The sequence below is a fragment of the Protopterus annectens genome, chromosome 3.part1 (assembly GCF_019279795.1).
Source record: "Protopterus annectens isolate FY-2018-M chromosome 3.part1, PAN1.0, whole genome shotgun sequence".
Lineage (NCBI taxonomy): Eukaryota > Metazoa > Chordata > Ceratodontiformes > Protopteridae > Protopterus > Protopterus annectens.
In genome coordinates this window covers 1,228,148,889-1,228,162,445 of record NC_056732.1, presented here as the reverse complement: position 1 = coordinate 1,228,162,445, position 13,557 = coordinate 1,228,148,889, and the positions used below count along the sequence as shown (strand labels likewise).

The window sequence follows — 13,557 nt, the reverse complement described above, 5'->3', positions numbered from 1 at the left end:
AAGAAGAAGATAGGTTAGGAAAGCCAGTGTGAATCTTGGTATGAGAATCGTAAAGGATGTTTGAGTACAGTTTAATGAAGATAGTGGTTAGAGAAAGCCAGTGATATCTGGCAAATTTCTGGAGATGGGTTGAGAATATTGAGTTGGATGAAGAGTATTTGATTTGTAAGGGGATAGATATCCATAATGTAGGGACAAGTACAGAGAAGCAATGGTCTGTGCAGCTGAGTTTTGTTTTGGGGTGCTGTAAAGCAGGTGCAGTGTAGCTCTGGCTTCTGACGGTGCAAGAGGGGCTTGGTGAATTAGCTTGACTACTAAAGGAGAGGTCAAGGCTCTGTTATTCTGGGATGCAATTTGCCATTTTTTGTGTGTTGCAGTGATGTTCATGTGCTGGGGAGAGTGTGATGAATCTACTTGTACCATTCATTGTTTGGATTTGCATGGACTTTTTTTTACACGAAGATGCAACAAGAGGAAGGTCATGTTCCAACTGGAATAGAAGAACAAGTTTCCTTGTTATTGTTCTGGTTTCCAAGGTAAGAAAGAGGGAGATTTTATAGGTGCAAAATAGTAGGGAGCTTTCATTTCCTCTATTGCCAAGACTGAGAGAAATTTACAGATGGGTCAAGGAAAGGCCTGGGGATTTAAATGAGGTATTTCTTATGAGTGTGTTGTTGTGATCATAGACTTGTAAATTGTGTGCAGTATTATTATTTATTTAGTCAAAAACATTATGTTTTTACTTTTGTTGGATACTGGATTTGAGTAGGGTTTTGTAATCAATCCAACAGATTAGAGTGAAGAAAATTATTGTCCATAATTATGAATAACAGTACAGATTCATATTTTATATGTGGTAGTAGCTATTTGAGATTGATATAACCACTGCTTTAGAATGAGTACTATTCATGAGTAAACTGGCACACCCTTATGTGCACTTACCAAATTAGATGGATTTTTGTCCATAAGTCACAGCATAAGAATATGTTTCTTTGACTATTTCCCTGCCGTGAAAACATTAGTATTATACTGTTTAGCAATGCATATTAATTATCTTCTTAAAGCTCTTTGTAATTTGTGTTATCATAAAAAGAACAGCATATATTTTTCATTGATTCCAGTGAAGTAGCACAATAGTGAGTTAATAACAAATAAGGAAGAACACTGCTGTTCTTTAAATGACCACAGTTGTTTTAGACCACAATATCACCTCTGAAGTAAAAAGCACCAAGGGCAAGATATGTGTACTTTCATTGAGTGAGCTCTTTTGTATAAACTTGTTGAATTGCTTAACTGAAAAATGTAAAGAGTAATCACTCCCTTTTTTATATGTAGATGTGGTAGACTTCATGAAGATTATATTGCTTGCACTTTCTACTTCACCTTGCTCTCTACATAAGCAAAGTTTCAGATCTGTACAGAAGCTCTTTACTTATGGGTAGCTTTGGTTATCGTCTGAGCCCCTACATTTGTTATAATCACAGCTCTACTAATTGATATAGCCATCTGTTTAATGGTCTCTCTGACTGGGAATAAACAAAAGGGTCACAAATCCAAAACAGAGTAAAGTGGCATAAAGGGATAACATCCTGATTATAGCCCAGTCAACCCAGGTCTGATTTGAGTTTAGAGTGACTCACATAACAACAGGAAGGGATGGCTGTTATCATCAGTGGTGGTAGGACAGTTCTGTGACAGTCTCCTGAGATGATCCCTGGTAGATTCTAAGGACTCTGCAGTTGAGAGGTGTGGTCCAAAGGGGGGGGGGGGATCAAGTGGTGGACATGACTGAGCTGCTGTGGAGGTGTGGCAATATGAAAAAACATCCCATTGTATGCCCACCCCTTGAACTCTACCATGCAGACCAGTAGGGGGGGGGTGAATCATGCGATAGGCCATTTATAGTAAACCCTATTGGCTGGTGAAGACAACTACATCCCCTGGATGCCATTTATCTCTGCAACTAGGCCCAGCACAGAGTTGGTTAAGAGTGGGGCAGTAAAGAGAAGTGATGGCAGACCTGGTGATAGTCAGAAGCAAAGGGGTAGAAAGGTCATAGGATGAATCAATGAGGGCAAAAAGGAGCTCAGCCCCCCCCCAAAAAAAAGGGCAGGGCAAACTATACTTGGCAGACACCTCTAGGTCAGTATGTCTTATACATGACTTGCACTTTTTTTTTTTGTTTATCTTCAGCCTGTTTTTCCACAGTACCTACTTCCTATTCCTGCTGTCACTCATATCTGTCGCATCTGATTGTTTAGCATCAGTTAAACTTATCAGTGGAATCCTCTACATGCTGTAAACTAGCATGAGAATGAAAATCATTGCATAGTTGTCATTTCTAATGGACTTGGCATCATGATTGATTTTTATATCTACCTAATCTGAAGCACTATAAAGAGCATTTTATGTAGTGGCATCACATGCCTCTTCACAATACCATGTGCCACACTCCCATAGCTGTGTTTTTAATACAGCTTTTGTAGTTGGTGTGTAGGCCAGTGCTTTAGCAAGACTTCACTTATTTACGCCCCTGAGTCTCTGAGCCTTGTCCACAGTATCCTACCTCCCAAGATGGCTTCTGCAGAATTCTGGTCCAACCTTTTTTAATTTCTTCTAGACTTTTGAGTTACTAATACCATGACAGGAATGGACCACATTCCTAAGTCAAAGTATGATTAAAGTTCATGAAATTAGTATTGTTTCAATCTTTGATGATTAGCCAGAAGTGGTCTTTGCAGCACCTGCAATGTGCACAGTAATGACTCCTTGTAACATATCTAAGTACAATTGTAAATTCTTTTTTGTAAGACCCATTGCTACTACTACTATTGGAACGGTCTTGATAGCCTTCTTCCACATTGCCCTTGTTTTCACCTACAAATCCTGGTATTTTAGGACTATGTGCTACTCTGTACATAAGAAACTGTAGTCACTAGGTGTAGCAATTTCAATGATAAACGCGACTTTTATCTTCTTTTCATGGACTACTATATCTGGTTTTCTTGCATCTGTCTTTTGAACTGTTGGTAATGGGTGATCCCATGTGATATAAACGTCATCATTTTCTATAATGTTTTGTGACTCATGTTTCCAGTGCTTTTCAGTTACTTCAGTATTATAGTGTTTTCACAATCCCCAGTGCAACAGTCTTTCCACATTATTACGTCTTTCAATATACAGTCCTGCCAATAATATATCGCAACCAGCAACAAGATGTGCAAGTGTTTGGAATTCTGTTTTATAAAACTTACATTTCTCTGTTTCTCCCACATGTTCAATGGACTTTGTAAACCAACATGTACGTAGTTCATTATCTTGAGCTGCCAATATTAACCTTTCATCTTTTGGTTTATATTCACCTCTCTTTAACCATTCCTGTATTTGATCCTGATCAACACAAGGTTGTTCCAAAATTTTCAGTACTTGCAATTGTATTTATGCATTTTTCACAATTCTTGCCTTCTCATCTGATCCTTCACATTATATTATTTCTTTTGTTTTTTTTTTTTTTTGTTTTTTTTGGCGCATTCAGTTGCTACCTAATTTGTAGCTACTTCTGGTTTCATTTCCGTTCCCAATTGACACTGATACACTTCTGCTAAACTAAGCAGGGAAGTCATCTTAGACTTATTCTACTCATATTTTTAAACTTTCACCATGTTTGGGCCTTGTGAGAAGAGCAGATATTTATGCAGTCCTACGACTACAGATATATACATGTACTCAATTTCAAGGAGGCCCATACCTCCTTCAGAATGAGGACTATATAATATTGGTATACACTGATTTTTGTAAATCATTTAATAAGCATGAAGAATCCTTCTTGTTTTCCTGGTCAAATGATCCAACACCGTTTGGGGCCAGTCATTCACTACAAAACTATAAGTTAGAACAAGAAGAGCAAATTGGTTTATAGCTTGGACTTTGTTTCTAGATGTCAAAGCTGTTTCAATATTAATTTTAGTCTTGTAAAATATTCCTAAGTTTTATTCACATTTGTTCATGTTTTTGCTGATCCTTCATCAGTTCCCAAATGCTTAAGCACTCCCTCTTGCTCAAGTTCTTTTTATCACATTCCTGTCCCAGGCTGATGTTTTCTTGGTGCTGCAGCTTTTCTGCTTTAAAGGTTGATTTTGCACATTTATCAAGACCAAACAACATTCTTATATTATCTGAATTTTTTTCTCAGTTTTTATTGAAAATTTTAACAACAAAACAGTAACATATGGTAATAGAAATATTATAAAACAAATACACATATCTAAAAACAGTAATAAAACAAGTAAGATAACTATGTACAATTGTGTCTACTATAAAACAAAGCTTTTTAAAAAGAAAAAGTAATGTGATAAGAGTAGTTGTTAGTTAATTATTAAAGTCTGTTTATCCAGCAGTTCTTTGAGTTCCAACCATATATTATATGAAGAGGTGATTCTAGATGTTCTCGTCTTGATCATGATAAGTTCAAGATGACAAACTTCAGTTGCCAAGTGTACAGATTCCTTCACAGTAGGAGTAATCTGATTCATCCAGTTCTTGGTGATGACTTTTCTTGCTAATGTTAAGATACTCCATTTTCATGATACATGTAGGAATAGGTATAATAAGTAAAATAAGAGATTTTGTAAGCATAAAGTTATCATTAAAAACAAACTGTAAGAGAGAATTCATATTATCCCAATGTGTTTTAAGTTTTATACAATTATAAAACATATGCTGCCAGTCAGCTTTAACATTTAGTTTATATCTCCTGCATCCTATGTCTTTATTAGACATCAGTTCAGCTTTATGTAGTGTGATAAAGGTTCTGTGTAAGAACTTCCAAGAGAATATCCCCCACCTTCATGATGAAGTAGTTTGTTTTGAAGACTGGAGTATTAGTTTTTTAGCATCTTCACTTAGAAAATTATTACTAATTAGTCTAAAATAATCCCGATAGCTTTCTCTGTGATATATTGTTGATTTCTTAAGTACATTACAGTGCATAGTTTAGATAGAAGCCCCTTTCCAAATATATTCTGGTGTATTAGAATAATGAATAAATCAATGAATGTGGGGAAATAATTTCTGTTTGATGTATTAGATTAACCTTATGTTCAAGCAAGTTCTGAATTTCTAATCACATGACTTTGTGCTTCCATTTCCTCGTGTGATAAACTATACAGTTTTAAATCATCCACAAAAAGATGAGAATTCTTTACACTTAGTTGTTTTCTGGGAGCCAAATTGTAGCCATGACCTAACCTTTTAAGTATACAGCTTGATAGGTTAAGAGCAAGACAAATGAGCAACTGTGACAACGACTCACCCTGGAATATTCCCTTTTGAATATTTTATCCCTGGAATAATAAATTGTCCTTTATCATGGCTTAATTGCAAAGTGGTTTGCCACTGTTTCATGGTCACTGTAATGTAATCGATCAGTACAGTATGTCTATTATACATTTTTAGCACTCTTTTATCCATGAATGTGGAATAATGTCTCATGCTTTTTTGTAATCTATCCATGCCATATTATATTCTTCCCCTTTTTACAGTTCTCCATTAGGACTTTGTTTAACAACAAAATGATCCCTTTTTCCATATGATTTTCTTTTGTTATCCTTTTGTTCTAGTGCCTTGATAGAGTTTTCTTCTTTATGACTATAAACTCTGTCAGCATCAATTCCAGTGTATATTTTATACATTGTTAGAAGGCAAGTTATTGGTCTATAGTTTCTGGATAGCTTGCAGGTTCAGCCTTAAGTAGGAGTATTGTTTTTCCTGTTGTTAACCAGGTTGGTGTCTGCTCAGTGTGTGCATATAAATAGTTCTTACTCATGGCTAAATCTTCCTGCAAAGATGTTAATATGTTTAGCCAGAAGTTAGATACTGCATCTGGGTTTGGAGTTTTCCAATTAGGAGCGTTTCTTAACTTTGTTTCAGTCTCTCTGGCCGTTACTTCTTACCATTTCATATCCTGAACATTTGAACTTCGTATTCTTTCTTTTACTTCTTCTATCCATTTAGTATCTTTGTTATGCTCCACAGGTTCTTCATAGATCTTTCTCAAAAATGTATCTATTTTTTATTTTTTGGTGATGTTTCAATTCCTTTTGCCTTGTTTTGTAATTCTCTATAAAACTTTTTTACATCATCAATGAATTGCTTATTTTGTACTTTTCCTTTATATTTATCTGTATATCTTCTAAGTTTTTCTGCATGTGCTGATATTTTAGTATATTATTTGTAATAGTGTGTGATAGAGCTTGACAAAGCCTGATCTGTTCTGATACTGCGCATTGCTTTTATCACATCTGTCTTTTTGAGTATTTTTGTTGATCTGTTCCCTCTTCTGTACTCTTCCAACAGTGACACTTCTTGTCTTAATTGCTTTACAGTTTTCTCTGTTTGATACTTCCATGAAGGCATTTGATTACTCCTCTTCCTTTCCCTTACTGCCCTGTGTTTTTGTGGTAAGACCTTATCTGTTATTAATTTAGGTGCATAGTAAAATGTCCTATTTAATTCTCTTATATCACATGAATCGGTATGAAGAATCCTAATTGCTGTGTTCATTCCTTTTATCAAACTTCTAACTTTTTGGGTTTGATTAACTTTCTGTAGTCTGTTTCTTTCATTGATCTTAATATGTCTGTCTATCTCTATTAAATCAAGCAACTCTTCTCTTAGATTATTTTCTTCTCAACTGAGGGCACACTATTTGTTTTTCATTTCCCTCAAGCATTCTATAGAAAGTTCTAGAGCATCTTCCTGTGCCCTATTCTCTTCAGTTTCATCCTGTGTCATTTGTTGCTCTTTTATATGGGAACTCACTGACCTATCATGTCACAACACTGACCACATCAGAGTTGCCACAGTTTCCTGTTCCTTAACTTGCTGTGCAACTAACTCCAGCTGAACTTTTGTACTGGTTTCTTGTGGCTGGCCCCAAACTATCTTCATACGGCAAGTAGTCAGATGTTTCCTGTTGTACTGGTTTCTTCTTAATTTGGGCATCCATTGTTCTACCCTGTATGTTGTTATCAGAGTTAGATTTTCTACACTAAATCCTTCACTTTGCAGGTAATCCATAATCTTAGTTTCTACTTCTTTAACTTATCCATTACTGATCCTCTTTTCTACTCTTCCTCTTTCCTCTTTGTTGTCTTATTTTTTGTATTGTAAGATTTTCTATGTCTGGATTGCCAGCATTTCTCTTCAAATATCATTGGTGCTGCTGTTTTTGTATTGATTAGTTTTGCTTTCTCCTTTGCATAAATATTGCACAGTATTAAATCTCTTCTTTCCTGTGCCCATATTTCTTCTTCAGATGTCTCCTGCTCTACCTGTGTCTCCTCACTCTGGGGACCCGTTGTTCCATCATAACTGTGATGTAACCTGGGTTAGTCTTTCTACACTTTATCCTTCACTTCACAGATATTCCATAACCTCAGCTTCTATTTTTTTTAACTTCTACTTTGCTAATCTTATTTTCTACATTCCCTTTTTGTGACCTTATTTTTTGTATTGTGAAATTTTCCCTAACTGGATGTCTTTTCCTGTATTTCTGTTTGAATATCTTTGGGGCTGCTTTTTTGTATTGATTAATTTGGCTTTCTGCTTTGTAAAAATATTGCACCATATCAGATCTCTTTCTTTCCCATGTACATATTTCTTTTTTATACTTTTCAAAAATGTCTAGACTTTTTCTTTATATTTTTTGCACTTCTTCTGTCGCTTCTTTTTACAAACGGCCCATGGTTTCTTGGTCTATATAATGTTTTTAATAAATCTGTTGTATTAATGAATACAAATTTTGATTTAAAGCTTCTGACAGTTTTTCTTGTGCAAGTATTTTTCTTTTCTGTAATTTCTCTCTTAATCATTTTGTATACGATCTGTCTGGAAATTCTGGGCTTCTTGCATAATAGTAGCAATACATAATTTCTTTCTTATCCTCATAAGTCACTCTATCTTCTTTATGGCTCTTTTTTGGCCTATTAGTTTTTGTAATATTTTTGTGGACTACTATTTCTTTCTACAGTGGGGGGGGGGGCAACCTTCCCCTGGGCCTAGCCTAGCCCCATTGTAGGAATGTTTCCATATTTTGAGGATTCTAAGCTGTCATTTTTTCCACTCCTGGCACCAGTGCATCTACTAGGATTGGGCACTTTTTATCCTAGGTCTTGTGCACCAAAGCCTAGGACTGGGCACTTTTTATCTTGGGTCTTTTGCACCCAAGCCTAGGATTGGGCACTATTTATCCTGGGTCTTGTTCACCCAAGCCTAGGATTGGGCACTTTTTATCTTGGGTCTTGTGTACTCAAGCCTAGGATTTTGCACTTTTTATCTTGGGTCTTGTGCACCCAAGCTATCTTTTTTTTATTTTCCTCCTACTTCTGTCCACGATATATGCTAGTTAGATGTTGGTCATTTTCATTCAAATTGCACTTGTAACTATTATGCCAACAGAACTGGAGTCTCCCTTTCCATTGTTCTAGAAAGGATGGTTTTATATGATCCTATCTGTTAAATATGGTGCATTTCTTTGAAGGTATGACCAAGGCCATTAATGAGGGAAATTCTGTGCACACAGCATACCTCAACTTGTCAAAGGCTTTTGACACAATCCCACATTCAGGCATTACTGATAAACTTAAGAAACTGAACGGAAACCCCCTTTGTTGTAAGATGGGCTGTCAAATGGCTCAAAAAGTGAACACACACACTATCAAAGTGGGTGGCTCCACATCAAACAGCATACCTGTTACCAGTGGGGTACCACAGGGTCAGTGTTGGGCCCCCTACTGTTTGGTATATACTTCTCAGAAGTTCAGGTAAAAACAAAGGGGTTGTGGCTGACCAAGTTTGCAGATGACTGCAAACTAGATGCAATCATTGAATCCCCAAATGATGTTAGTATACTCCAGGAGGGTCTTACGCAGACCAGTGACTGGTGTATTAGTCACAGTGTCAAAGTAAATGCAAAGAAATGTATCATCATTTCCTTCAGCACAATGTCCCTGAACACTATCAAATCAACAGCAATACCCTAAGTATCCATGAACTGGCAAGGGACCTGGGAGCACAAGTTGACTGCAACCTTAACTTTGACTAACATCTGTCTACTGTAGTAAGGAGCTTTCTATGTAGAATACTTGATTAGTAAAGGCATTGCCTCAAGAGCAAAAGAAGTTATAACACCCTGTACTCAGCACTTATCCAGCCCATAATCGAGTATATCACCCCATTCAACATGTACCGTACTAAGCACTTGCAGCAATTACAGAGACCTCAGAGGTTTCTAACAAAGAAGACCAAGGGGCTCCAGCATGTGCCTTATACAGACCGACTAAGTTCCCTGTCACTATACTGTGTATTATTTAGACTTCTTAGGGGAGACTTATGCCTGGCCTACAGAGCAATCCAGGACCCTAACCTAATGAACTTGCTGCATATCCATAAATCAAACATGACTAGGACTACCCATTCCAGGGATGTAAATATGGCCTGCAACTTAAATAGAACATGCTGGAGGGAAAGATTTATCTCTCAGAGACTGCTGTGTCATTGGAACAGGCTACCAATTCATGTGAAATAGAGCACCTCTATGACACTTTCAAGAGGAACCTGGACGAGTGGATGGGGCACCGTAAATTCTTACTGGGAATAGCACCCACAACCCTAATGGACACCAGCAGTCATCATTAAATGCAGTCTTGGGTACTGACTAGCATTTCCATGGTATTATATTGGGATGAAATGGCTAGGCTTAAAATGACTTCCGGGTCAATAGCCTAGTAATCACCTATGATCTTATGATCGTAAATCAGTGTGGTCTTCTAACCAAGACTGCATTAGTAGTTGAGCAGATGCATGGTGTCCAAACACAGTATAAGAACTGATACAGCCCTTGTTTGTATAACTGGTGTCATGGTTCTTCAAATCAAAAATAGTCTACCTGTAAGAGCAGTCTTCATCATCTCACAGAAGTAAATGTGCCCAAGGGGAGAAGCTTTCTTATGTCAAAGCTGTGTGGCCTGGAAGTTAACTTATTGGCACACATTTAGTGCCAGCTACACAAAACTGTGACATGCATTTTACTGAACATGGAAATACAAGAAAGAATGAAGTGGCTTACTTCTGTCCTGAAGCCAATAATTTAGGAATGTCATTCCATTTAATCCACCAGTTATGCCAGTAAAACAGACACCTACTTTTTCTAGGTATATTATTCCTTCTCAGTGCACATCGTGGTGGTTGCACAAATGATTACTCCTTGTAATAACATAACGGTGTAATGTATACCATTTGAACATCAGTAAAATGCACCCTGGAAGTATCTAAGAATTCAACTGGATATTGAACACCATTCAAGTTAGGGTACCTGACGTGCCACATCGTAGATATATTTGTAACCAAGCTGTGGGGCTTTCAGCACTGCCATCAAGTATGATCTACCAGATGAGTCAAATACATATAAATTATGCCATGCATATTTTCATGTAAATGAATATGTTGTTTTATCTGTATATTTGGTACCTTGTCACTATGTTTAAAGTCATTTTGATAAACAAGAACTGTTATATTAATCTACTGTTTACTTTTGAATTTTTAGTTTGTCTTTGACCTAATGGTATGTGGAAAGCTGAACAATAACAAGGTAATTGAAGAGCTTATTCTTTATTCTTCTGCACCTTTGGACACTGCAATCAAATTATCCCGAGCATTTAGTATCACTGCCATGAAAGAGAAGGAAAGATTCATGGACCTACAGAATGCTTCAAGATACTGTGAAAATATTGCTGTGGAACTGCTCACTGTTGTATCTGGGAGTAAAAGTGCTGGCTATCTTCTGCAAGCTGTAGACCACAGAGGCACCACTGTGCTAGATGCTGCCATTGAGTGTGAGCAGAAGGATGTAATAGCACATCCAGCAGTGCAGACATACTTAACTGAAGTCTGGTATGGCAGTCTTAAGTGGGCACCTTGGAAAATCGTTCTGCTGTTTTTCTCTTTCCTGTTCTTTCCACCAGTATGGATGCTATTCTCCCTGCCACTAAGACACAACTTCAACAGAATTCCAATCATGAAGTTCATGAGTCACCTGGTTTCACACATCTTCTTACTTCTACTCTTCATCTTAACCATTGTCTATCCGCCGCTGAACCCCATCTACAAGGAACAGCTGCTTCCATTTTGGAATGAATGGCTGCTTTTGGCTTGGCTGTTGGGAATGTTTGTGTCAGAACTCACACACCCTGGAGAAAGAGCTGGGCTTGCATGGATTAGGGTGTTTATCTTGGGATTTTCAATGATTGCTTTCTTTTGCCATGTTATTGCATTTTTATTTGAAAGAAGTGATGCTCTACATTGCCTTTTTGCTAGGAACATATTTCTGTCAGTGGCGATGACACTCTGCTTTGCTCAGTTCTTGGAGTTCCTTACATTTCATCATCTCTTTGGGCCATGGGCTATTATTATCAGAGACCTTATGAAAGACCTGACTCGTTTTGCAGTGATTCTTGCTTTATTTCATTTAGCATTCACCATGCACCTGTCTGCTGTGTACCAGCCAGTTTATCCAGAAAATATGGTTGATGATTCCTCATTAAGAAATGAATCTCTGCTTGCAGAAAATGAGTCCAATATTCAAGATCCAGTTAAGATTACAGTTATTTTGTTTTTCTCTTTATTTGGACTTGTGGAACCTGATAGCCTTCCACCACCTAACAGGACACCATCTTTTACATTTGTTATTATTCGTTTTGTGTTTGGAGTCTACCTGGTGGTAACTTTCATTGTGTTGATAAATTTACTGATTGCAATGATGAGTGACACTTACCAAAGGATCCAGGCTAAGTCTGACACTGAGTGGAAGTTTGGGAGAGCTGTGCTGATCAGAGACATGACAAAGAAGTCTGGTACACCTTCTCCTTTCAACCTCTTCACCAACCTGATATTTTACATCAAACTCTTATGCAAGCACAGAGGTCAGTTACCAAAGCATGCTAGAGATATTTCATATTTTCTCCAATCAGTTTTACGTGTTTTTGCATGCTACAGTGAATTCTACCAGCTGGTGTACTAAGGCGGGATCCATAGCACAATGGGCATGGCTCACCCCACTCATGTAAAGCTTGTGCCACTCTGCTTTTCCTATCGTCACTGCTACTTATATTACCTCTGGTCCCCAGTAATACATATCATTACATATCATTACAGCCAATGATGCTTTTAGTTTGGCTTCTGATTCTGTTAGCTGCAGGATCATAGGTTTATAGCTTAGAACTAGGCTAACTGCCCTCATGAGCCATTTCAAGCCTTGCCAATTACTCCATGTGAGAATCAAACCCTGCACCTTGCATCTATAAAGTAAACACCTTAGCCATTATGCCATCCTCCCACCCCTAAAGAAATATCGACCCAGGTGGGACGTGAACTCACAATCCCCAGCTCCAGAGGCTGATGCCTTATCCATTAGGCCACTGGACCTCCATATCTACCAATTATAAACATTCACTGGAGATGAGACTGCGGTACTTCTAATTTTCATACACGTCACTGTACTCAGTATTGTAAACAGTACATACATTCTTCCCTAGTCTTGGCTTACTGTTCTCAGATCTGAAGCATTGAGTGTTTACAGAAATTGTCCCTAACTATTCAAATGTACAGCATCACTTTAGTCCAGTGGCTCACAGTGTTGCATTCCTGGCCATTGCCTGTTTAGTCCTGGGCAGTTCTTGTTACTTACAATGCCACTGGCACAATAGGTAGCACACTTGCCTTTGATGTAGGCTGCATGTTCTTTTCCCACACCAGGTTGACTGATTGCTGACAATACATGAATTGCTGACACTACAGTGTAGCATAAGGGGGGTACTTCACTCCCGACTGTGTTGCCCTTCAGATGAGGCATTAAACTGTGGTCCCATCTACTTGAATTGCTGATAGCTAAGATGGATGTAAAAGATCCCAGTAGGATTCCAGTAGTAAGAATAGGGGTCCTTTATTTAATACAAATACATCAAAGGCATCTACTTCTCTGAAGTACAGGTCAACACTAAGGGACTCTGGCTAAAAAAGTTTGCAGATGACTGCAAACTGGGAGGCATTATTGAATCCCCAAATTATGTGGATACTCTACAAAAGGGCCTTACAGAAACAGATGTTTGGTGCCAGAGCCATGGGCTCAAGCTCAATGCCAAGAAATGTATAGTTATCCCCTTTGGGAAAAAACATGTACCCATGAATTACCACATAGGTGGCAGTACACTAAACACTGAAAGTGTGATAAGAGACTTAGGGACACAGGTAGACAGTGATCTCACCTTCAATAACCACATTGCCACAACAGTCAGGAAATCCTTCTATGTGGCACACCTCATCACTAAGGGCTTTTCATCCAGAAAAAAGGAGGTCATTGTCCCACTGTACTCATCTCTCATTAGACCCATTATAGAATACAATGCCCCATTTGGTATGTACCTCTCAAGACATCTGCAACAACTGGAAAGGCCGCAGAAATACCTCACTAAAAGAATCACAGGCCTAAAGCAGATGCCCTAT

At 37.8% G+C, this 13,557-nt stretch overlaps 1 protein-coding gene across 1 annotated transcript in view; it reads left to right on the top strand.

Annotated features, from left to right (window-relative positions):
• The window catches only part of LOC122797762 (serine/threonine-protein phosphatase 6 regulatory ankyrin repeat subunit A-like), a 2,341,865-nt gene that overhangs the window by 2,136,341 nt on the left and 191,967 nt on the right, over window positions 1–13,557 (top strand). Inside the window, exon 26 of the mRNA XM_044066284.1 lies at window positions 10,604–11,978. Coding sequence (XP_043922219.1) covers window positions 10,604–11,978 — 1,375 coding nt within the window. The remainder of the gene's footprint in view (window positions 1–10,603; window positions 11,979–13,557) is intronic.